The sequence below is a fragment of the Hyperolius riggenbachi genome, unplaced genomic scaffold, assembly GCF_040937935.1.
Source record: "Hyperolius riggenbachi isolate aHypRig1 unplaced genomic scaffold, aHypRig1.pri scaffold_194, whole genome shotgun sequence".
Taxonomy (NCBI): Eukaryota; Metazoa; Chordata; class Amphibia; order Anura; family Hyperoliidae; genus Hyperolius; species Hyperolius riggenbachi.
This window is the reverse complement of record NW_027152405.1, coordinates 104277-130606: the sequence shown is the minus strand read 5'-3', so window position 1 is coordinate 130606 and position 26330 is coordinate 104277. Positions and strand designations below refer to the sequence as shown.

At 45.3% G+C, this 26330-nt stretch overlaps 1 protein-coding gene across 1 annotated transcript in view; it reads right to left on the bottom strand.

Moving 5' to 3' along the window:
• LOC137543736 (deoxynucleoside triphosphate triphosphohydrolase SAMHD1-like) overlaps positions 1–26330 on the bottom strand; it is a gene marked incomplete at its 5' end in the record, with an annotated part of 213254 nt that overhangs the window by 100792 nt on the left and 86132 nt on the right. Inside the window, 3 exons of the mRNA XM_068264867.1 lie at positions 5739–5843; positions 24861–24944; positions 25080–25210. Of these exons, the coding sequence (XP_068120968.1) occupies positions 5739–5843; positions 24861–24944; positions 25080–25210 (320 nt within the window). The remainder of the gene's footprint in view (positions 1–5738; positions 5844–24860; positions 24945–25079; positions 25211–26330) is intronic.

Genomic DNA, 26330 nt, shown 5'->3' with positions numbered 1-26330 from the left:
CTGCATATACCTAGCTTTTGTGTTGAGTGAACCCGCCTCACAGCATATACCTAGCTGTTGTGTTCAGTGAAACCACCTCATCACAGCATATACCTAGCTGTTGTGTTCAGTGAACCCCCCTCACTGCATATACCTACCTTTTGTGTTGAGTGAATCCACCTCGCTGCATATACCTAGCTGTTGTGTTCAGTGAACCCACCTCATCACAGCATATACCTAACTGTTGTGTTCAGTGAACCCCCCTCACTGCATATACCTACCTTTTGTGTTGAGTGAACCCACCTCACAGCATATACCTAGCTGTTGTGTTCAGTGAACCCACCTCATCACAGCATATACCTACCTTTTGTGTTGAGTGAACCCACCTCACTGCATATACCTAGCTGTTGTGTTCAGTGAACCCACCTCACTGCATATACCTACCTTTTGTGTTGAGTGAACCCACCTCACAGCATATACCTAGCTGTTGTGTTCAGTGAACCCACCTCATCACAGCATATACCTAACTGTTGTGTTCAGTGAACCCACCTCATCACTGTATATCCCTAGTTGTTATGTTCAGTGAACCCACCTCATTACAGCATATGCCTAGCATCCCCCCCCCCCCCCCCCCCGAGATGGACAAAATGGACAAACCAGGTAGAGGAAGAGGTAGAGGCAGACCCAGAGGAAGGACATCTGGCACCGGCAGGTCTGTGTGAAGTCGTGTTGATGTGATTCTGTGCAGCCCTGGCCCAAAGTACAGTGCTCAGAAGAAGGCACGTGCCATCAACTCCCAAGATTGTCAGGACGTGGTTGACTATTTAACACAGAACACCTCATCTCCCGCAGCCACCAGCTCTAATAGAAGCAGAACATCCGCTGCATTTGACACTTCGCAGGAGTTATTTGGTGGTGAAATCACTGATTCCCAGCCACTACTGCAACAACAAGATGAAGGCGCTAAGCAAGTTACACCACCTGATATGTGATATGTGTGAGTTAGGCGACACTATGGACGTAACGTGTGAGGATGAGGATGATGAAGTACCTGCTGTTGGTGCAGTTTTGGAGGTGTCTGAGGCAAGCAAAGCTGGGCAGGATGATTATGATGATGACGATGATACGGATCCCCCGTATGTTCCCAATAGAGGAGATGAACAGGGGGACAGTTCAGAGGGGGAGTCAGAGAGGAGTAGGAGGAGACGAGTTGCTGAAAGAAGCAGGGGGAGCTCGACGTCAGAAACAGCTGGTGGCAGCGTCCGGCGCCATGTATCGCCACCTGTGTACAGCCAGCCAACATGCCCTTCGTCAGCTGCTGAGGCCACCATAGTGCCATCACCCCAGGCGGGCCCAGCAGTTTGGAAATTTTTTAGTGTGTGTGCCTCAGATCGGAGCAAAGCCATCTGTACTCTCTACCAGCAAAAATTGAGCCCTGGAAAGGCCAACACCCACGTAGGGACAAGTGCCTTACGAAGGCACCTGGAGAAAAGGCACAAACTGCAATGGGAAGAGCACCTGAGGAAAACTAGCACACAAAAGAAAAGCCATCCTGCTTCTCCTCATCCTCCTTCAGGTGCAGCGTCTTCAACCGCTTTCTCCCTTTCACCTTCACAGCCACCCTCCTCCACTCTGCCTTTTACCTTAAGCGGTTTCTGCTCCTCTGCCCACAGCAGCCAGGTGTCCGTGAAGGAAATTTTTGAGCGGAAGAAGCCAATTTCTGCCAGTCACCCCCTTCCCCGGCGTCTGACAGCTGGCGTGGCAGAACTGTTAGCTCGCCAGCTGTTACCATACAAGCTGGTGGACTCTGAGGCCTTCTGTAAATTTGTGGCCATTGGGACACCGCAGTGGAAGATGCCAGGCCGCAATTATTTCTCTAAAGAGGGGATACCCAAACTGCACCGTGAAGTGGAGAGGCAAGTGGTGTCATCTCTGGCACACAGCGTTGGGTCAAGGGTCCACCTGACCATGGATGCCTGGTCTGCCAAGCATGGTCAGGGTCGCTACATTACTTACACAGCCCATTGGGTCAACCTGGTGACCGATGGCAAGCAGGGAGTACGTGGGCGTGCAGCGGACCAACTTGTGACACCTCCATCCTCTTCGCTGTCATCCTCCTCCTCCGTGGCAGGTGCCGCGATCTCCTCTCCAGCTACACAGCCCCAGCTCCCCAGGGCCTATGCTGCATGCCAGGTACGACGGTGTCACGCCATCTTAGACATGTCTTGCCTCAAAGCGGAGAGTCACACTGGACCCGCTCTCCTGACTGCTCTTAACAAACAGGTGGATCAGTGGCTGACCCCGCACCAGCTGGAGATCGACAACGTGGTGTGTGACAACGGCAGCAATCTCCTTTCCGCTTTGAATTTAGGAAAGCTGACACATGTACCCTGCATGGCACATGTTCTCAATCTAGTCATTAAAAGATTTGTGTCAAAGTACCCAGGCTTAGAGGATGTCCTGAAGCAGGCCAGGAAGTTGTGTGGGCATTTCAGGTGGTCTTACAAGGCCATGGCATGCTTTGCGGACATTCAGCGGAGAAACAACTTGCCGGTGAGACGCTTGATATGTGATAGCCCGACTCGCTGGAATTCGACCCTGCTCATGTTCTCTCGCCTGCTTGACCAGGAGAAAGCCGTCACCCAGTACTTGTACAATTACAGTAGAGGGACACAATCTGGGGAGATGGGGATGTTCTGGCCCAACATCTGGACACTGATGCGAAATGCATGCAGGCTCATGCAGCCATTTGAGGAGGTGACTAACCTGGTGAGTAGCAGTGATGGCACCATCAGCGACTTGATCCCCTACGCTTACTTCCTGGAGCGTGCCGTGTGTGGAGTGGTGGATAAAGCTGTGGAGGAGCGTGAAGAGGAATAGTTATGGCAGGAACAGTTGTGGGAGCAATTTGCATCAGAACCAGATGTTTCCTCAACACCTGCGGCAGCACAGAGGGGGGGAGGAGGACGAAAAAGGAGGAGGAGGCAGCGGGAGAAGAACAACCGCAGCAGGCATCGCAGGGGGGTTGTGCTGCTCAACGTCCCTGTGGTATTGTTCGTGGCTGGGGGGAGGAGGAGGAGGACTTACCTGATGTCACTGAGAAAGAGCAAGAGGAGATGGAGAGTACGTCTGGATCCAACTTTGTGCAGATGGCGTCTTTCATGCTGTCCAGCCTGTTGAGGGACCCCCGTATAAAAAAACTCAAGGGGAATGAGCTGTACTGGGTGGCCATGCTACTAGACCCTCGGTATAGGCACAAAGTGGCGGACATGTTACCAACTCACCAGAAGGCAGAAAGGATGCTGAACTTGCAGAACAAGCTGGCAACTATGCTTTACAATGCGTTTAAGGGTGATGTCACAGCACAACGCAAAGGTACCACTGCCAGTAATCCTCCTCCCATGTCCATGCAGGCAAGGACAGGACGCTCCAGCGATCTCATGGTGATGTCGGACATGCGGACATTCTTTAGTACAATGCCTCGCCTTAGCCATTCCGGATCCACCCTCCACCAATGCCTGGACCGGCAGGCAACGTAGACACTGTGAGCAGCGTTGATAAACCCTTGGACTTCTGCGTGCGCAGGCTTGACCTGTGGCCAGAGCTGTCCCAATTTGCCATCCAACTTCTGGCTTGCCTTGCCTCAAGCGTCCTGGCAGAAAGGACCTGCAGCGCAGCTGGAGGCATTGTCACCGAGAAGAGAAGTCGCCTAAGTCACAAAAGTGTTCAGTACCTCACCTTTATCAAAATGAATGAGGCATGGATCCTGGTCCCCACACACAGCATCTCTGCCTGCAGGCCGCTTGACTGCCTTCTCCGCCACCACCAACAGGGTCCAGGACTCCAGGCGGATTCCTGAATTTTTAAGGCCGCTGCTAGCAGCGGCCGCTATACTAATTTTTCTGGTGCGTGTACATACCTGCCTAATTTTTCTGGCTGCACTGCGGCTGCAACAACAAAACAAAAGGCATGTACATGTGCCCATTCCTTTTCGTGATCATTACCTTGCCGCGGTGAAGGGGCTTGCGTATCACAATGAAGCAATGACCGCCGGATATATGAGTGTCTCGGGGGGGGGGGGGGCACACCAAAGATAATTGCTTCATTGTGGACAGACTAAATTTGATCAGCTGGACAGTCACTGTTGTTCTACCATTGAGCTACCTCAGCCGAGCGACTATATGGGCTTGAACACCGCCACAGCCTGCACTCTCGCCATGGTGCGCACCAGACCAGCACGGCCGTCACTACGCAAACAGCTGCTTGCAGTGCGTTACTTGGTGTGTCAGTGTGAAGCAGTACTCTAATTACACTCCCTGATTGATGTATACACATGCAAGATGTTTTAAAGCACTTTAGGCTTGCAATTTAGCATTCAATGTGATTTCTGCCCTTAAAACGCTACTTTGCATCAAATCCAGATTTTTCCCCCGGGACTTTTGGCGTCTATCCCTCTCATCCATGCCCCCCTCCAGGTGTTAGACCCCTTGAAACATCTTTTCCATCACTTTTGTGGCCAGCATAATTTTTTCTAGTTTTCCAAGTTCGCCTCCCCATTGAAGTCTATGGCAGTTCGTGAACGTTCGCATGTTCGGAGGTTCAGGGCATCTCTAAACATGAGTTCTCAGTTTTTCTGTGCAGAAAAGGCGTATGAAAACAGTCAAGTGTGTTCCCTGCCTCAGACATTTTAAGAACTCACCAAATAGTGCAGTTTCCTTCTAAATCTGTTGTAAAATAGTAGGAGTTAGGAAGGTCTCTCAGACAGTGCAGTGTGTAAGGGGAATTGCTTTTGCTGAGGTAAGCAATACATATGTTGTATTGCATCAGTACCCAGCACTGGAAGTATTAAGCACAGAACAGCTTTGCAGGACTTCTGGCAGTAGGGGGGAGGAGCCCTTCACAAATCATGCCTAGCCTGCACTGCTGCACTATCTGTAGAACTGCTGTTAAGCACTTCTTAATCTGCGGCAGTTTAGGGATGGATTTGCAGTTTTCTAAACTGTAGTGCAGTTCTAGAAATTCACACTAAACGGTCACTACTAAGTAGGATTTAAGAATCTTCTTGTTATCAAGCAGAAGCAGAACCCTCCTGCTGGTTAGAACTGTTTAAGAAGAAACATCTGTCGGTAATGCTTTGATAAATCTGGCCCTGTGTGTGAGACACTTAGCAGCTTCATCCAGTGTAATGACCCTAGGGGTCACACAAAGTGAAAGTAAGGCATTGCTGGCCACAGGAGCGTTGCATTGCTGGCCACAAGAGTGGCGGGGCTACCTGATCCGCCCAGCCCCCTGGATCAGGTAGCATTGTTTTTTTTTTTTTTATTTACAACCCCACCTTGGGTTCTCTTTAAACACAGCTGTGCATAAACAAAATGCTTGCAAACCTAAACGAACTGAAGCAATGGAGCAAACAGCAGACCAACATTTCTTTACAACAATGCAAGGGATGTATAAGGTCATACAGGAAATGATGATTTCAGGATATTGCTACCAAAGGTGGTTCTCAAGCTATTAAATCGTGGGGGGCTTCAGGCCTGACATATGAAATCACACTGAAAACTGACTCTCACTGGAAGGACAAGGCACTCCTACTAGTAACCCAGACAGATTCAGTTTGGTTTATTTAATGAAGCAGAGCATGTCATGCATAGAGGTGGTACTGGGGTTCATCGTTTGGAAACACAGCATTTTTTGCAAAAGTTTGACCGGTGCACTCTGCATTTTACAGGATGTAAAAAGTTGGTAAAATGTTAACTCACCTGGTCTTTTTTAATTTGTATGGCTTCGTTTAAGTTGTACTTGGAGTAAAACCAAACATGGTCTATAGGATTCTTCTCTTTCATTCCATAGCTCATTTTAACTACCTGCCATCAGCAACAGTAAGGAAGCAGACATAACAATACTAGTATTAATTGGGAATACTGTAGTATTAAATAAATATTTAGAAGGGTAAGAAACATTTTAAAGAGGAACTCTGTCCACTCTCCCCCACTCTCCAAGTGTCGAATAACGTGAGGAAGCCCCAGTATATCATTGGTATTTTTTATGTTTACAGTGTGAGTTTTGGGAAGGTTTTATCTCACTTTCTGACTTTATGCCAGCTGTCACAAGGATATAATAACTGAATTAGAAAATATTTAATCAGACCACAGGGGTACCTTTGTCAGGGATAACTAGCTAAGGCAACATTTCCCCTCGGTTTGAGGAGAATAACTCTACCCTCACCTTGTTTCCTAACAAACAGAAATAAAGGAGGCTTTTACTCCAATAGCAGTAGGTGATTGAAGAGCTTTGTGAGTCTGTCTTGTACGAGGAGACAGAAAGCAATAACATCTTCATAAATTTCTAATTCCCTACATAATTAGTAGGAGCAAAGGTTCAATCAAGCTTTCATCATATTTCTTCTAAAATCTGATTATTGAATAGTGCAATCTGCAACATCCATTGCTACTTCCAATTAGAGATGGCCTGAACGGTTCGCCGCCGAACGGTTCCAGGCGAACTGTGGGTGGTTTTCCCGGAAGTTCGGTTCGCTCCCATTGTGCTCCATTAGGGTCAACTTTGACCCTCTACATCACAGTCAGCAGGCACATTGTAGCCAATCAGGCTACACTCACTCCTGGAGCAACTCCCCCCCTTATATGAGGCAGGCTCCGCCGGCCATGACACTCACTCGTGTGCCTGCTATAGTGAGAAAAGGGCAAGATGCTGCAGACTGTTTCTCCTAGGGAAAGATTAGTTAGGCTCTTGGCTTCTTATTGCTATAATAGCACCCCACAACAGCTCTTTTAAGTGATAATCTTGTTCTTGTGATCTATTTTTTTTTCTGTGTTTTCCACTGACACAAGCTGTTGTGTTGAGTGAACCCACCTCATCACTGCATATACCTAGCTGTTGTGCTGAGTGAACCCACCTCATCACTCCATAACCCTACCTTTTGTGTTGAGTGAACCCACCTCATCACTGCATATACCTAGCTGTTGTGTTCAGTGAACCCACCTCATCACTGCATATACTTACCTACCTGTTTGTGTTAAGTGAACCCACCTCATCACTGCATATACCTAGCTGTTTTGTTGAGTGAACCCACCTCATCACTGCATATACCTAGCTGTTGTGTTCAGTGAACCCACCTCATCACGGCATATACCTAGCTGTTGTGTTTAGTGAACCCACCTCATCACAGCATATACCTAGCTGTTGTGTTCAGTGAACCCACTTCATCACAGCATATACCTAGCTGTTGTGTTCAGTGAACCCACATCATCACAGCATATACCTAGCTGTTTTGTTGAGTGAACCCACCTCATCACTGCATATACTTACAATACAATACAATACAATAACATTTCTATAGCGCTTTTCTCCCATAGGACTCAAAGCGCTTAGGCTCTCCCAGATTCAGTAATTGGTAGTAGGATACAGTATTCACACAACAAAAGTTATATTTCTGCAAATGCCAAACTGAACAGGTGGGTTTTCAGTCTGGATTTAAACACGTCCAGGGATGGAGCTGTCCTGATCTGTTGAGGTAAGGAGTTCCAAAATGTAGGGGCAGCATGACAGAAGGCTCTGGGACCAAAATATTCCAAGTGGACTCTGGGTATGACTAGAATATTAGAACCTGTGGATCTGATAATGCGGGGATTGCTACGTAGCTGCAACATATCTTTCATGTATCCAGGGCCTAGATTATTCAGGGATTTAAATGTCTGTAGGCCGATCTTGAATAGGACCCTCCATTCTATAGGTAGCCAGTGAAGGGAGTGCAGGACTGGCGTTATGTGGCAGTGACGGGGTTTGGTTGGTTAGCAGTCTGGCAGGAGTATTCTGTATCAGCTGTAGGTGGTGCAAGACCTTTTTTGGAAGTCGAACAGCAGAGGCGCCAGAAAGTGTAAAAGAATTCCTTTTGGAAAACGTTTAAAATCGGAGGGATGTGGGTGGATTCACCTCCCTTAAGCAAAGACCAGCCAATGAGCTGTTAACAAACAATAGTGTTGTTTATTGGGGATTCTCCAGGTAATGCAACGCGTTTTACGGGCAAAGCTCCCGCTTCATCAGGCAATCAAAACGGAGAAAAACATTAGTAGAGGCGCTCTAACCTGGACAAGACCTACTAATGTTTTTCTCCGTTTTGATTGCCTGATGAAGCGGGAGCTTTGCCCGTGAAACGCGTTGCATTACCTGGAGAATCCCCAATAAACAACACTATTGTTTGTTAACAGCTCATTGGCTGGTCTTTGCTTAAGGGAGGTGAATCCACCCACATCCCTCCGATTTTAAACGTTTTCCAAAAGGAATTCTTTTACACTTTCTGGCGCCTCTGCTGTTCGACGATTATATTGATTGAGTCCACCCTGGGTGGAGGGGTGCATCCCCATCTTTCTTTCCTACCTACAGAGAGCGACATTTTAATACCTGAGTGGGGTCAGGTTATAATTCTCCCCACCTGCCTTCCTAGTGGTTGCCTGTGTGGTAACCCAATTTTGTGAGTATATTAATTATTAACTACTGTTATTTCCAATTATTTTGACATACTACACCATATCGGGCTCTCGGTCTCATTTGTTTTTTCATAAGTTGCTTTTTTGGAAGGCCAGTGTAGAGAGCATTACAGTAGTCCAGTCGGGAAGTGATGAAGGCATGTACTAAGGTTGGCAGATCTTCTGGGGGGATGAGGTGCTTGATTTTTGCAATGTTCTTCAGGTGAAAATAGGATGATTTCACCACAGCAGAGATTTGAGTTCTGAAGTTTAACTCTCCATCAATTAGAACTCCCAGGCTACGCACATGATCAGAGCTGCGTAGATCCGTGCCTCCTATTCCCAGTGGTGAAGACTGCAAGTTAAGTTGTTTTGTTATCATGCTCTGCCCTCCAATTAGAAGGACTTCAGTTTTGTCTGCATTTAGTTTCAGCCAGTTGTCATTCATCCATTGCTGTAGTTCACGTAAGCAGGCGTTTATAGTTAGAGTTGGGTCTGTCACACCAGGCTTGAAAGAAAGATATAGTTGGGTGTCGTCTGCATAGCAGTGGTATGTCAGGCCATGTTTTTGGATTAGTTTTCCAAGCGGTAACATGTAAATTGTGAAAAGCAGGGGAGAGGGGATTGAGCCCTGGGGCACCCCATACTTAAGTGATACAGGAGTGGAGAGGAAGGGCCCCATAGACACTTTGTGGGTTCTGCCACTCAAGAAGGATTGGAACCACTGAAGAACTATGCCATCAATGCCGCAGTATTCCTGTAGCCTGTTTATCAAGATGTCATGGTCAACTGTATCAAAGGCTGCAGAAAGGTCTAGCAGTATGAGAATCGAGCACTCTCCTCTGTCTCTTGCAATGAGCAGGTGGTTGCATATTTGGATGATGGCAGTTTCAGTGCCGTGGTGTTTCCTGAAGCCAGACTGGAATGGGTCATGACTGTTGTTTTGTAGGATTTTGGCTTCTAGCTGGAGGTAAACAGCTTTTTAAAGAGGATCTGTAACCTCAAAAAATCCCCTGGGTGGTACTCACCTCGGGTGGGGGAAGCCTCAGGATCCTAATGAGGCTTCCCACGCCGTCCTCTGTCCCACGGGGGTCTCGCTGCAGCCATCCGTGCAGCGGTGACGTAATATTTACCTTCCTGGCTCCTGCGCAGGCGCTCTGACGGCTGTCGGCTCCGAACTACACGGAAATACCCGATCGCTGTCGGGTCTGCTCTACTGCGCAGGCGCAAGTTTCCGGCGCCTGCGCAGTAGAGCGGACCCGACTGAGATCGGGTATTTCCGTGTAGTTCGGAGCGGAAAGCAGCCACAGCACCCCCACTGGAGCCAGCAAAGGTAAATATTGAAATTACAGTCGGGCCTGTCGCCGGCTGTTCAGAGGGCTGCAGCGAGACCCCCGTGGGACAGAGGACGGCGTGGGAAGCCTCATTAGGATCCGGAGGCTTCCCCCACCCGAGGTGAGTACCCCCTAGGGGATCTTTTTGTGGTTACAGAGTCTCTTTAAATTAGCTTGCCCAGAAAGGGGAGGTTAGAGACAGGTCTGTAGCTGGTCATTGCATCTGGGTCCAGGGAGGGTTTTTTGAGGAGAGGCCTGATGATTGCTTCCTTCAGTAAAGCAGGAAATATCCCTGATTGTAAGGAACAGTTAACAATTTTGAGGAATACCGGTACGAACAGGTCGGGGCAGTTCAACATTAACTGTGTTGGGCCAGGATCCAGGTCACAAGGTGTTACGTTGTCTCTGCTAATGGTCTTCGGCGCTATATTAGGCTCAGATGCTGTAAGTTGGATGGCGGACCTTATAGCGGAGACTTTGTCTGTGAAGAAATGGGCAAATTGGTCACGGCGGTCCTTTGAAGACTCGATATTAAAGAGGAACTGTAACCACATATTCAACTCATCGCCAGCATGAAGCTGACATCCACTTTATGGGGGAAAACCAAGTCTTTCCAGGAAGAAGAAGCCAAAAAACACATTAAATACAGTGTTAAGGCATAAGCCCCGCCCACCTAATAAAGTAAGTCCGCGGCTGCATATTAATTGAGCCTAGGACGAACTGCCATCTGGGAAGTAACAGTTGTGAAAAGAAGAAAAAAAAAGCTCACGTCATCTCTGCAGGACACTCCGTGCACACTGCAGAGGGAGAAGTGTACAGAGATAGCAGGGGCTGGCCGAGAGTGTGTCTCTCACTTCTCCGAGATCTCTCTTCGTGCTCCGGTGGTCAGCAGGAATTCCTCTGGTCGTCTCATCTCTCAGCCTCTTCCTGAAGGCTGCATCACCTTGCCCCTCCTGCTAGCAGAGTGTAATATATACACTGTATACCTTGCCCAGTGTTGTGCGTCGCTTCCCTCTGCTCAATTCTTCAGCTGTCATCAGAGCCGCTCAGTGTACTGAACTGTGTACTGTGCTGCAGAGTGGAGCGACACAACACTGGACAAGGTATACAGGGAGTATAGCCTGCGTTTTGCAAGGAGGAGGGAGAGAGATGCTGCAGCCTTCAGGGGGGGAGGGGGGCTTGCAGGTACATGATGGTCATGTAGAGAGGGGGGAGCTCCAGTGGTCAAATAATGCTCCCTAGGTGTAATGGGTGTATATATATATATATATATATATATTATATACTGCGACCACACATGCAGAGGGGGAGGGTTCACTAGAATACCAGGGAATACAGCTAAAAGGTATGGGGGTGACCATACTACGGGGGTTAACAGGAAACTTTAAGGAAGCCTGTTTTATTCTTATCTGGGGCTTTCTCCTGCCTTGTTGAGGTCACTTCATCCCTCGCCATCTCACCGGGCCACTCCTGTCCCCCGCTTCACTGCCAGCACCTGCTCCCTCGTCCCACTCCCGTACCCGGAAGCAATCTCTGTCTGCCATAGGGGAGCACGGCTGGGCCACACATGCGCAGTGAAGCACAACTCAGCTAGAGTATCGGGCTGTCCAGGAGTGGCCCAGGGGAGAAGGTGAGGGACTGAGCGGCCTCAAAGGGGCTGGAGGAAGCCCCAGGTAAGTATAAAGCCTAACACGACTATCGTCTCAGGTACACTGTAAAGCCAGTAAGTATAAAAGATTTATACATACCTGGGGCTTCCTCCAGCCCCTCTGCACTGATCACTTGCATGCCATCTTCCTCTGCCTTCTTGTTCGCATGCGCAGTGCGCCCCGACTCACTGAGCTAGCAGGACTGTTAATGGAAAAACAAGAAGGCGGAGGAAGATGACGTGGGGGGGGGGGGGGGGGACACTGGAGGAAGCCCCGTGTATGTATAAATCTTTTATACTTACTCGTCTCTGGTACACTTTAAAGAGAACCTGAAAGGAAAATAAAAAGTCAAAATGACCATACACAGGTCATACTTACCTCCTGTGTAGTCTACTCCTCAATCTCTTTCTCCTCTCCTGCGTCCCATTCGTCCTCTGTGATCAATGGAATTCGTCCTTAATTTTAAAAATGGCCACTACTCCATAACAGCTTCCTGGTCAGCACACTGTTAAATTGTAATATCACCCACTTGAGCCATAGGGAAACATGGACATTACCTTGCACATTCAGTAGTAACTGACAGCTGCTGATATATAACCGACAGCAACTGGTTTATTTTAGTTCTGACAAAATATTGTCAGAACTGGAAGGGATCACTGTGAGAAGAAAATGGTGAGCTTCTGAGAGGAACTGACGGTGAGGTAAGTATGTAATATTCATTTGCAGCTATGTCATGTGCTTATTTTAAATAATTTTACTCGCTTCAGGTTCCCTTTAAGTCAAAAACAAAACGCAGTTTAATTTTTTATGGGGCTTCTTGCAGCACCCTGAAGTCATCCTGTGCCCGTGCTGTCCTTCCACGACCCTCCAGTCAGCATCAGTGACCCTTCTCAAAGTTGGTTAGTCGTGGCCGGTCACGAGGTACTACACATGCTTGGCCCTGGGCTACATGCATTCTGATAGTAATGATTTTTTAGTACTGCGCATGTGTTCTGTACTGCGCATGTGCAGAACGCTGCCGTGCACAGGAAAGCGATGTGGCGCCTGGCCTGGGGCCATGCATACAGTTTATTGGAGGCCGATACAGCTGACGAGAGGATAGCGGACTGACAGCGTGGGCACAGGATGACTGGAGGAATACTGTGAGAAAACCAGGGTTTGAGGGAATACTCTAGTAAAGGAGAGGGGACCACTAGACTGCCAGGGAAGACTTTGAGGGGAAACACTAGACCACCAGAAAATACTGCCAGGAGGGTAGGAGACAACTAGTGGATCAGGTAATTCAGGAAACTGCTCCAGCAAGCGCCTAATAGCCACCAATATAAGGTAGTGATAATTGGTGCCAAGGCATTGATCAAAAATCAATCTGATATTTTTGGGAATCTATTCCCAGTAGGAATCTGCAAGGAATTGAATGAGAAAATCGTAAGTGTATGAGCACTTTGACGCTATGCTGAAACTTGATACTAACTGTGTAGAAACAGACCTGATCTGCTTTCATTTTGCTTTCTTCTCCATGGGCCCTTTTCCATTACAAGCGCGATCGCAACTGCGCTGCATTTGTGATCGCACATGCTGCTTTATCCACTTGCCTCATTTGCACTGTTGGGATTGGAGCACGATTGCAATGAGAATCACGCAAGTCGACAACTGCATTCTGGGAAAAAATGGGAGCACTAGTGGGAAATGAGCACTGCGATTTATATGTAAATCAGTCAAAATCACAGCCAGTGGAAAAGGGCCCAGCCCATTACAATAAATCACCCTTTTTTCCATACATTTACCCTTTTACTTACTAAAACTGCTTTACAACAACCATTCAATTTTGTTTGTATATATAAACAAACAAATTTTAGCCTCCTTCAGCTAGTTCTGAACTTCTCTCCACACATACATTGGGCGATTTCAGATGACATCAGTCAGTTAAAGAAAAAAAAGTGGTTACAGCCTAGCATAACAGTTACAACTGCTGGAAGGAAGAAAAAAAAAACCGTTACTCTGCCAGGAGTAAAAATGGTTCGTCTCATCACTCTCTAGGAGTCCGTTTTTTTTTTTGTTTTTTTTTCTGTTTACAGTTCCTCTTTAAGTTTTTGACATGCCGGGTTGCAGAGTTTTTCCACTGTGCGGAACAGTTGGGCTGGTTTGTTAACTGCATTTGCAATCTCTTGTGATAGAAAGGATGATTTTTTTTTCCCGTGATTACCTTTTGGTAGTTTTTTGGTAGTTTTTTCCCGTGATTACCTTTTGGTGGAGGGTTAAAGAGACTCTGTAACCTCAAAAACATCCCCTGGGGGGTACTCATCTCGGCTGGGGGAAGCCTCCGGATCCTAATGAGGCTTCCCACGCCGTCCTCTGTCCCACGGGGTTCTCGCTGCAGCCCTCCGAACAGCCGGAGACAGACCCGACTGTAAATTCAATATTTACCTTTGCTGGCTCCAGCGGGGGTGTTGTGGCTGCTTTCGGTTCCGAACTACACGGAAATACCCGATCTCAGTCGGGTCCGCTCTACTGCGCAGGTGCCGGAAACTTGCGCCTGCGCAGTAGAGCAGACCCGACGGCGATTGGGTATTTCCGCCTAGTTCGGAGCCGACAGCCGTCAGAGCGCCTGCGCAGTAGAGCGGACCCAACTGAGATCGGGTATTTCCGTGTAGTTCGGAGCGGAAAGCAGCCACAGCGCCCCCGCTGGAGCCAGCAAAGGTAAATATTGAAATTACAGTCGGGCCTGTCGCTGGCTGTTCAGAGGGCTGCAGCGAGACCCCCGTGGGACAGAGGACGGCGTGGGAAGCCTCATTAGGATCCGGAGGCTTCCCCCACCCGAGGTGAGTACCCCCCAGGGGATCTTTTTGTGGTTACAGAGTCTCTTTAAATTAGCTTGCCCAGAAAGGGGAGGTTAGAGACAGGTCTGTAGCTGGTCATTGCATCTGGGTCCAGGGAGGGTTTTTTGAGGAGAGGCCTGATGATTGCTTCCTTCAGTATAGCAGGAAATATCCCTGATTGTAAGGAACAGTTAACAATTTTGAGGAATACCGGTACGAACAGGTCGGGGCAGTTCAACATTAACTGTGTTGGGCCAGGATCCAGGTCACAAGGTGTTACGTTGTCTCTGCTAATGGTCTTCGGCGCTATATTAGGCTCAGATGCTGTAAGTTGGATGGCGGACCTTATAGCGGAGACTTTGTCTGTGAAGAAATGGGCAAATTGGTCACGGCGGTCCTTTGAAGACTCGATATTAAGTTTTTGACATGCCGGGTTGCAGAGTTTTTCCACTGTGCGGAACAGTTGGGCTGGTTTGTTAACTGCATTTGCAATCTCTTGTGATAGAAAGGATGATTTTTTTTCCTGTGATTACCTTTTGGTAGTTCTTCAAGTGGAGGGTTAAAGAGACTCTGTAACCTCAAAAACATCCCCTGGGGGGTACTCATCTCGGGTGGGGGAAGCCTCCGGATCCTAATGAGGCTTCCCACGCCGTCCTCTGTCCCACGGGGTTCTCGCTGCAGCCCTCCGAACAGCCGGAGACAGACCCGACTGTAAATTCAATATTTACCTTTGCTGGCTCCAGCGGGGGCGCTGTGGCTGCTTTCGGTTCCGAACTACACGGAAATACCCGATCTCAGTCGGGTCCGCTCTACTGCGCAGGTGCCAGAAACTTGCGCCTGCGCAGTAGAGCAGACCCGACGGCGATTAGGTATTTCCGCCTAGTTCGGAGCCGACAGCCGTCAGAGCGCCTGCGCAGGAGCCGGGAAGGTAAATATTGACGTCATCTTTCACAGAGGGCTGCAGCGAGACCCCTGAGGGACGGAGGACGGCGTGGGAGGCCTCATTAGGATCCGGAGGCTTCCCCCACCCGAAGTGAGTACCCCCCAGGGGACGTTTTGACGTTACAGATCCTCTTTAAGGCATGTTTGCTGTTCACTGCATATACCTACCTGTTGTGTTTAGTGAACCCACCTCATCACTGCATATACCTAGCTGTTGTGCTGAGTGAACCCACCTCATCACTGCATATACCTAGCTGCTGTGCTGAGTGAACCCACCTCATCACTGCATATACCTAGCTGTTGTGCTGAGTGAACCCACCTCATCACTGCATATACCTAGCTGTTGTGCTGAGTGAACCCACCTCATCACTGCATATACCTAGCTGTTGTGCTGAGTGAACCCACCTCATCACTGCATATACCTAGCTGCTGTGCTGAGTGAACCCACCTCATCACTGCATATACCTAGCTGTTGTGCTGAGTGAACCCACCTCATCACTGCATATACCTAGCTGTTGTGCTGAGTGAACCCACCTCATCACTGCATATACCTAGCTGCTGTGCTGAGTGAACCCACCTCATCACTGCATATACCTAGCTGTTGTGCTGAGTGAACCCACCTCATCACTGCATATACCTAGCTGTTGTGTTCAGTGAACCCACCTCATCACTGCATATACCTAGCTTTTGTGTTAAGTGAACCCACCTCATCACTGCATATACCTAGCTGTTTTGTTGAGTGAACCCACCTCATCACTGCATATACCTAGCTGCTGTGCTGAGTGAACCCACCTCATCACTGCATATACCTAGCTGTTGTGCTGAGTGAACCCACCTCATCACTGCATATACCTAGCTGTTGTGTTCAGTGAACCCACCTCATCACTGCATATACTTACCTAGCTGTTGTGTTCAGTGAACCCACCTCATCACTGCATATACTTACCTACCTTTTGTGTTAAGTGAACCCACCTCATCACTGCATATACCTAGCTGTTTTGTTGAGTGAACCCACCTCATCACTGCATATACCTAGCTTTTGTGTTAAGTGAATCCACCTCATCACAGCATGTACCTAGCTGTTGTGTTCAGTGAACCCACCTCATCACTGCATATACCTAGCTGTTGTGTTCAGTGAACCCACCTCATAACTGCATATACTTACCTAGCTGTTGTGTTCAGTGAACCCACCTCATCACTGCATATACCTAGCTGTTTTGTTGAGTGAACACATCTCATCACTGCATATACTTACCTAGCTGTTGTGTTCAGTGAACCCACCTCATCACTGCATATACCTAGCTGTTGTGCTGAGTGAACCCACCTCATCACTGCATAACCCTACCTTTTGTGTTGAGTGAACCCACATCATCACTGCATATACCTAGCTGTTGTGTTCAGTGAACCCACCTCATCACTGCATATACCTACCTTTTGTGTTAAGTGAACCCACCTCATCACTGCATATACCTAGCTGTTTTGTTGAGTGAACCCACCTCATCACTGCATATACCTAGCTTCTGTGTTAAGTGAATCCACCTCATCACAGCATGTACCTAGCTGTTGTGTTCAGTGAACCCACCTCATCACTGCATATACCTAGCTGTTGTGTTCAGTGAACCCACCTCATAACTGCATATACTTACCTAGCTGTTGTGTTCAGTGAACCCACCTCATCACTGCATATACCTAGCTGTTTTGTTGAGTGAACACATCTCATCACTGCATATACTTACCTAGCTGTTGTGTTCAGTGAACCCACCTCATCACTGCATATACCTAGCTGTTGTGCTGAGTGAACCCACCTCATCACTGCATAACCCTACCTTTTGTGTTGAGTGAACCCACATCATCACTGCATATACCTAGCTGTTGTGTTCAGTGAACCCACCTCATCACTGCATATACCTAGCTGTTGTGCTGAGTGAACCCACCTCATCACTGCATATACCTAACTGTTGTGCTGAGTGAACCCACCTCATCACTGCATATACCTAGCTGTTGTGTTCAGTGAACCCACCTCATCACTGCATATACTTACCTACCTTTTGTGTTCAGTGAACCCACCTCATCACTGCATATACTTACCTACCTTTTGTGTTGAGTGAACCCACCTCATCACTGCATATACCTAGCTGTTTTGTTGAGTGAACCCACCTCATCACTGCATATACCTAGCTTTTGTGTTAAGTGAACCCACCTCATCACTGCATATACCTAGCTGTTTTGTTGAGTTAACCCACCTCATCCCACCTCATCACTGCATATACCTAACTGTTTTGTTCAGTAAACCCACCTCATCACTGCATATACCTAGCTGTTTTGTTGAGTGAACCCAACTCATCACTGCAAGGCAGTCAGACATTACCTAACCTGAAATCACTGAGTGAGGAAGAGCAATCTCGCCATGGTGCGCAGTAGTCCAGCACGGCCATCACTACACAAACAGCTGTTTGCGGTGAATTACACAGTGAGTTTGGTGTGTCAGTGTGAAGCAGTACACTAATTACACTACCTGATTGATGTATACACATGCAAGATGTTTTAAAGCACTTTAGGCCTGCAATTTAGCATTCAATGTGATTTCTGCCCATAAAACGCTGCTTTGCGTCAAATCCAGATTTTTGGCATGTACCCACTCCGCCATGCCCCCCTACAGGTGTTAGACCCCTTGAAACATCTTTTCCATCACTTTTGTGGGCAGCATAATTTTTTCTAGTTTTCCAAGTTCGCCTCCCCATTGAAGTCTATTGCGGTTCGCGAAAGTTCGCGCAAACCGAACTTTTGCGAAGTTTGCGAACCAAAAATCGGAGGTTCAGGCCTACTTCCAATCAGTTTTCAGTCAGTGAGTAAAATGTTTGCTGGTTCAGGCTACTATACAGGGTGGGCCATTTATATGGATGCACCTTAATCAAATGGGAATGGTTGGTGTTATTAACTTCCTATTTGTGGCACATTAGTATATGTGAGGGGGGAAACTTTTCAAGATGAGTGGTGACCATGGCGGTCATTTTGAAGTCGGCCATTTTGAATCCAACTGTTGTTTTTTCAATAGGAAGAGGGTCATGTGACACATCAAACTTATTGGGAATTTCACAAGAAAAACAATGGTGTGCTTGGTTTTAACGTAACTTTATTCTTTTATGAGTTATTTACAAGTTTCTCTTTGTTTACAGCCATTGACATGTCGCCGAGGTTAACACGTGAGGAGCGGATAGAAACTGTGTTGTCTGGTGAACGCAGTAACCGGGTCATTGCAGCACATTTCAATGCAAGACGCCCTACGAGACCACCCATCTCCCATGCTACAGTTAGCAAACTGCTAGCTAAGTTTCGTGAAACTGGTTCAGTGTTGGATTTGCCAAAATGTAGACGCATAAAATCTGTCACTAATGAATAAACATCAGTGGCTGTCCTAGATTTGTTCAGAAAGAGCCCACAGCGTATTGTTTAAATGAAAATAAATATGGCAGCCCCTATATCACTCTCATTACATTTATCCTTTAAGTCAGAGTTTCATTAAAGCTAGCTATATATTTATACATAGCAGCCTGAACCAGCAAACATTTTACTCACTGGGTGAAAATTTATTGGAAGTTAAGTCCTTTTAAATCTTCACTAGCACTAATTTATCATTGATGAAAATCTAAGGGCCTGAGCACAATAACACACTTTTGTCCACTTTTCAGAAACACTCCTTTGATGTTGCATGTATAAAGCTGTCCTGTAACCATTTCTGCCACTAGGACGTGGGCTTCATGTCTGCAGCAGCAGCTGCTACAGCCGCAGAGACGTGCTAGTCATGTCCCTGCAGTTTGGGGGGCTGTGCGGGCAGATGCCAGCGATCGCGCTGTTACTGGCAACGGGGGATTGGCTGCAGGGGACAAAAGTCCCTTGAGCTAATCCGTACATGTCCACCGAAAATGAACACTGTTTTAGTTCAAAAACAGTGTTCATTCTTAAATAGAGCCACTGCGATTCCTCCCGATGCCGATTTCTGCCGCTTACCACCGCCGATTGTTAGATTTATAAATAAGTTCCCATTCATTAATCTCCCCTCTAGGCTACTGCCTACCGTGATTGCAGGCATCTATTGATGCCTGTGTCACTTCCCTAATAACAATGTAGCAACACATTACTTCCAATTGTGTACTTATTGTATGCAAATAGGAAGTACTCAGTGGGGACAAATAGTAAAATTACACCTACTGACTTTGGGGAATACATTTTTTAATACGTATGTCAAGAGGGTATGTTATTATTAAATTATGGAATAAAAATTAGTGATGAATAAAATATTGTCACCAGAGGCACTTAGCGTGTACTTGAGACTATGCTATTGTGTACTCCTCCCTGTTATTGCCTGAGGAAGCAGAAATATACCTGTAAAATGCATTGCTTTGTATGTTGGAGTATGTGAATACATTTCTCTGTGTGAAAATCGACAGTTTCATGTCTGCTTCGGGGAGGTAAGTCCACCACTGCCTCCCGTGAAACTTTAAGATGTTTAAGTACATTTTATCCTTTTGGCACCTCTGTTCTCTTTTACAATAGCAAGTATCCACCTCTGGTGGAGGGGTCGCACCCCCCTTTTTCTTCCAATCTACAGAGAGCGACATCTTAATCCTGAGTGAGGACAGGTCTAATCTCCTCACCTGCATTTACAGTGGTTGCCTATATGGTGACCCTGGTTTGTGAGTATATTGTTTACTTAATTCTAATTTACGCATTCATCTTACATACTACACTATTGGGCTCTCGGTGTTCCCCTCTTGTTCCAAAATATTGTCACCATACATTATGCTATGGATATAATTGTAATGCTGCAATAACCGGGCCAAATGGCCAAATAAAATGTGTGGATTTTAATTACGGTAGCATGTATTATTTTAAAACTATAATGACTGAAAACTGTGAAATAATGCATTTTTTTTCCTTATTATTCCCATTATAATGCATTTAGAATAAAATAATTCTTAGCATAATGTACCACCCAAAGAAAGCCTAATTGGTGGCGGAAAAAACAAGGTATAGATCATTTTGTTGTGATAAGTAGTGATAAAGTTATTGGGACAAAGGGAGGAGAGCTGAAATGTGAAAATTCCTCTTGTCCATAAGATGAAGAATACCCGCGGGCTGAAATGGTTAAAGAGGAGCTGTCAGCCATACTATCTAAGAAAAAAAAAACACATATATAAGTAGATAAATACTTGCTCTACTTACATAACATGTATTGCACTGTCCACATTTTGATTTTAGAGACTTTTCTACAGTAAAAAAAGAGAAAATCCTTCTTAGCATTCCCCATTTTAAGTGTGGCTATTTTGAAGCAAATTCTGATGTACAGGTCCTTTTCAAAAAATTAGCATATTGTGATAAAGTTCATTATTTTCTGTAATGTACTGATAAACATTAGACTTTCATATATTTTAGATTCATTACATACAACTGAAGTAGGTCAAGCCTTTTATTGTTTTAATATTGATGATTTGGGCATACAGCTCATGAAAACCCAAAATTCCTATCTCAAAAAAATAGCATATTTCATCCGACCAATAAAATAAAAGTGTTTTTAAAACAAAAAAAGTCAACCTTCAAATAATTATGTTCAGTTATGCACTCAATACTTGGTCGGGAATCCTGTTGCAGAAATGACTGCTTCAATACTGCGTGGCATGGAGGCAATCAGCCTGTGGCACTGCTCAGGTGTTATGGAGGCCCAGGATGCTTCAATAGCGGCCTTAAGCTCATCCAGAGTGATGGGTCTTGCGTCTCTCAACTTTCTCTTCACAATATCCCACAAATTCTCTATGGGGTTCAGGTCAGGAGTGTTGGCAGGCCAATTGAGCACAGTAATACCATGGTCAGTAAACCATTTACCAGGGATTTTGGCACTGTGAACAGGTGCCAGGTCGTGCTGAAAAATGAAATCTTCATCTCCATAAAGCTTTTCAGCAGATGGAAGCATGAAGTGCTCCAAAATCTCCTGATAGCTAGCTGCATTGACCCTGCCCTTGATAAAACACAGTGGACCAACACCAGCAGCTGACATGGCACCCCAGACCATCACTCACTGTGGGTACTTGACACTGGACTTCAGGCATTTTGGCTTTCTGGTTCAAAAGTGGCTTGACCTGGGGAATGCGGCACCTGTAGCCCATTTCCTGCACACACCTGTACACGGTGGCTCTGGATGTTTCTACTCCAGACTCAGTCCACTGCTTCCGCATGTCCCCCAAGGTCTGGAATCAGTCCTTCTCCACAATCTTCCTCAGGGTCTGGTCACCTCTTCACGTTGTGCAGCGTTTTCTGCCACACCTTTTCCTTCCCACAGACTTCCCACTGAAGTGCCTTGATACAGCACTCTGGGAACAGCCTATTCGTTCAGAAATTTCTTTCTGTGTCTTATCCTCTTGCTTGAGGGTGTCAATGATGGCCTTCTGGACAGCAGTCAGGTCGGCAGTCTTACCCATGATTGCGGTTTTGAGTAATGAACCAGGCTGGGAGTTTTTAAAAGCCTCAGGAATCTTTAGCAGGTGTTTAGAGTTAATTAGTTGATTCAGATGATTAGGTTAATAGCTCTTTTAGAGAACCTTTTCATGATATGCTAATTTTTTGAGATAGGAATTTGGGGTTTTCATGAACTGTATGCCAAAATCATCAATATTAAAACAATAAAAGGCTTGAACTACTTCAGTTGTGTGCAATGAATAAAAAAAAATATATGAAAGTCTAATGCAGGCTTTCTCAACCAGGGTTTCCTGGAACCCCAGGGTTCCTTGAGGACTCTGCAGGGGTTCCTTGGCATTTTACCCCATCGTGGGGGAAGTATAATAAAGCACATTATAATAGGGGGCACTGTAAAAAGAAGCACTAAATTGAGGGTAAGAATAATGAGCACAGTATAATGAGTGGCAGTGTAATAGGAGGTAGTGAAATGAACAGCCTCGCCTACTTTTAAAGACCATGCACCCTGACAAATAAATGCAGGGGTTCCTTGAGATCCAAAAAATTGTTTGCAAGGGTTCCTTGAGATCCAAAAGTTATTTGTAGGGTTCCTCCAGGGTAAAAAGGTTGAGAAAGGCTGGTCTAATATTTATCAGTACATTACAGAAAATAATCAACTTGATTAAATTTTTTGAGAAGGACCTGTAATTTCCTGCCCTACTCTCCTCTGCCTGATTTCCCTGTCCTTCACTATAGAAAGTGCATTGTCTCAGCATGAGAAATATTGGCTAATCAGAGAGGAACAGAGGTGTGGGAGGGGAGAACAGGAGGGGAAAATCAGGCTGCATTAGTTAAGTCTGAGGGGAAATAGAGATGCAAAAAAAGGACAACCCAGCATGCCCTGCAACTTCCTTTTAAGTGTACCAAATGTTGTGTGTACCAAATAAGAGTCAGGTAAACTGGGGAATGATGAGGGACGTAGCAATAGGGGGTGCAGAGGTAACGACCGCATCGGGGCCCTCCCTCAACTTCAGTATTAGCTCTCTATTGGTCCTGTGCTTATAATAATAATTTCTATAGATATTTTGAATAGTAGTAATCATTAACTAGCTGTTCCCCATCCCCTTTTTGAACCTCTGACACTGTAGTTGCCATTGGCAGGTTTTGGTGCGCCATATTAATTGTTATGTATAGAGTGCTTGGGGGGCCCCATTGTAAAACTTGCATCGGGGCCCACAGCTCCTTAGCTACGCCACTGGGAATCATCGTTTAGCAACATGAAAAGTAATAGTGATTTTTAACTTTTTGATTGCCTGGTTAGCATCCTTATTACTTGTTTACCAGATAAAAAAAATTATTTTTTATTTTATGCCAGACAGTTACACTTTAGGCATACAGGATTCAGTCTGATGAAGGCTCAAAGGCTTACTATTATACTGTATATTTTTAAGTTAGCCTATAAAAATGGTATCATCCTGATTCAAAACTTCTTGCTACATCAATATTAAAGGACACCTGAGATGAAAATAAACAAATGAAATTAACTATTGTATTTATCCTCCTTCTCCTAAAATGAATTTTAAAGATATTCCACAGTTTTATTTTTTATTTAAATGTACTTTTTAAGTTTTTACTATGTTATTGTTTTTGCTCAATGACACATTCATTGAAGTATGCAAGAGCTAAAATCTATGAATTATTGACCCTTTTATCTCATTCCTGCTCTCAGAAGCCATTTTCTGCTAGCAAACTGTTTTATAGTTGTAATTTCTTATCAGTGAGGGTCACACTGTAGTCTGACCCAGTCCTGACTCAGACAGGAACTGCCACTTACATACCTGATGTTTAACTCTTTCAGGTAGAGAAAGAAACAAAGGAACAGCATAGTTATTTGTGTGCTAGGCACTGTACATACGAGTACATTTGAAATCGGCGCCGGTAGACTTGGGCGCAGGATACAGCCGGTATATGGCTGATCCTGCTTCTGCACAAGTCCGGGCCGATTTAATTACTATTCCCCCTCTAGGCCGCCATGGATAGTGGGGGAATGAAATAATTCGGCTTCCAGCGATTGCTGGAGGCCGAATTATTATGTTTTTAAGCAACTCGGCTCCGTCTTCTGACGGAGCCGACGTTACTCACTGAGCGCTGCAATAGGAATGGTGATTCCCATTGTAGTCTATGGAGGCGCCGGCTGCGCCCACATCTAGCAGCGCTGAAAAGCACTGCCCCGGTACATACACATGTCTATCTCATCATGTCACCTCGGGTATTCTTTAAACATTGAAAAAAACAGACAGAAGCACGCTAGTGTGCTCAGGCCCTTACACTTCTTCCTAACCCTAACCTTCTCAGTCCAATCTAATTTCCTAAACTACAAATACTTTAAGTGCCCACAGGGAGTTTCAATACTGTACATACATCTTTGAGATGCTAAAGACATATGTATTTCTTTGATAGGGACACAAAAAAGCAGTTTGAAGCAAACCGAAGACCACACGTTCAATCAACAAAAAAAGACAACACTTTGAAAATGTGAAAAACAAAAGCCCAGTTTTTAAGAGTATAATACTTAGAGGTGGTTTATGAAATGCAAATAATTCCAGCTTGCATGCAGTTTGTATGCATAATTGGACCAAACAAAACCAGTAAGGCCCGTTTCACACTGTCAATTTTGTGGCAAATGGATCAGTGAAAACAGATCTGATCACTAGTCGATCGGATCCGTTTCCGCTCCACTGCTTCTGTTCCGTTTCCACAGATACCCACTTCCTCAGAGAATTTTTCTATTTTAAACGGTCCGTTTCTTCACTTGTGTAAAGAAACATTTCGTTTTCTCATTGACCCCAATGCAGTGTTTCATCTTCCGTTTCTGGTCCACTGGCCTGCGGGGTCCAGAAAAATTGGTGCTGCAAGAAAGTTGCGGTCTGGTCAGCAGAATGTACCCGTACAAATGGATACATTTGAATGATTCCATAGGTTAACTTTGGATCTGTTCACTATCCGTTACGTTTGTACAGTATACCATTGCGTTCCGTGAACTGACCATTTTTTATCGCAAGTGGTAAATGAGCCTAAGAAATACACTTCTATGGCCTAGTTCCAATCTGCATGCTGTTTGCATTAAATTGACAATGAAGCCAGAATTATTTTCAACTCATTGTTTAACCCAACTAGCCAAGTTTGCATATATAATAAAGGAGGACTTACATCCACTATAAAATCATCTTTACTGAGCTTTGAGTTTGAGCTTGCTGTTTTGGCTAATTTCTTTCGTATCTGTTTTTCCTTCTCCTGGAACACACAATATAAAATCACTATTAAACATCACTATTACCTGTAGAACACCCATAAACTAACTGTCTTTATAGAGTTGTAGTACTAGCTTCTATCTTGTAAGGTGGTTATGTAATGGCAAACCAGCTTAACCTCATCATCAAATTTGGCCGGTGTCTGTCCAATGTATCTATACAGGTCTCTGCGCTCTACTTTTTCCAAGATCTCTCTGGCCTCCTTCAGGTTGGGGTCACTGGAGTACAGGATCTGGTGGAAGATGTTGTCTGAGAAGAAGAAGTAGCAAAATTATAAATATTAACCGAGGGAAATACTTTTCTTTAGGTGACAGAAAAAAAACCTGCATTGTTTTATTTAACCACTTCAGTCTTCAATGTTGTTTCACCTTATGCATCCAAGCAACGTTCACCTCCCATTCATTCGCCAATAACTTTATCACATTTACTTATTTATCAAATTTACTTATCACAATGAATTGATCTATATCTTGTTTTTTCCGCCACCAATTAGGCTTTCTTTGGGTGGTAAATTTTGCTAAGTATTATTTTTTTTTAAATGCATTTTAAAGGGAATATTAAGAAAAAAATGGAAATTAAAAAATTATGCTAGCATAATTAAAACACACGTATTTTATTTGCCCCGGTTATTACATCATTTAAATTATGTCCCTATAGCAATGTATGGCATCAATATTTTATTTGGAAATAAAGGTGCATTTTTTCAATTTGCGTCCATCACTATTTACAAGGTTATAATTTAAAGAAATTATAGTAATATACTCTCTTGACATACATATTAAAAAAAAAGTTCAGCCCCTTAGGTAACTATTTATGTTGTTGTTGTTTTTTATTGTAAAATTTTTCATTTATTTTTTTTAATTAAAAATGTTATTTGGGTTTTTTTGGAGTGGGGAGGCAAAAGATACTTTTAAATGTAATTGATTGTGTACAGTGGCTTGCAAAAGTATTCGGCCCCCTTGAAGTTTTCCACATTTTGTCACATTAATGCCACAAACATGAATCAATTTTATTGGAATTCCACATGAAAGACCAACACAAAGTGGTGTACACGGGAGAAGTGGAACGAAACTCATACATGATTCCAAATTTTTTTTTACAAATAAATAACTGCAAAGTGGGGTGTGCGTAATTATTCAGCCCCCTGAGTCAATACTTTGTAGAACCACCTTTTGCTGCAAATACAGCTGCCAGTCTTTTAGGGTATGTCTCTACCAGCTTTGCACATCTAGAGAGTGAAATCCTTGCCCATTCTTCTTTGAAAAACAGCTCCAACTCAGTCAGATTAGATGGACAGCGTTTGTGAACAGCAGTTTTCAGATCTTGCCACAGATTCTCGATTAGATTTAGATCTGGACTTTGACTGAGC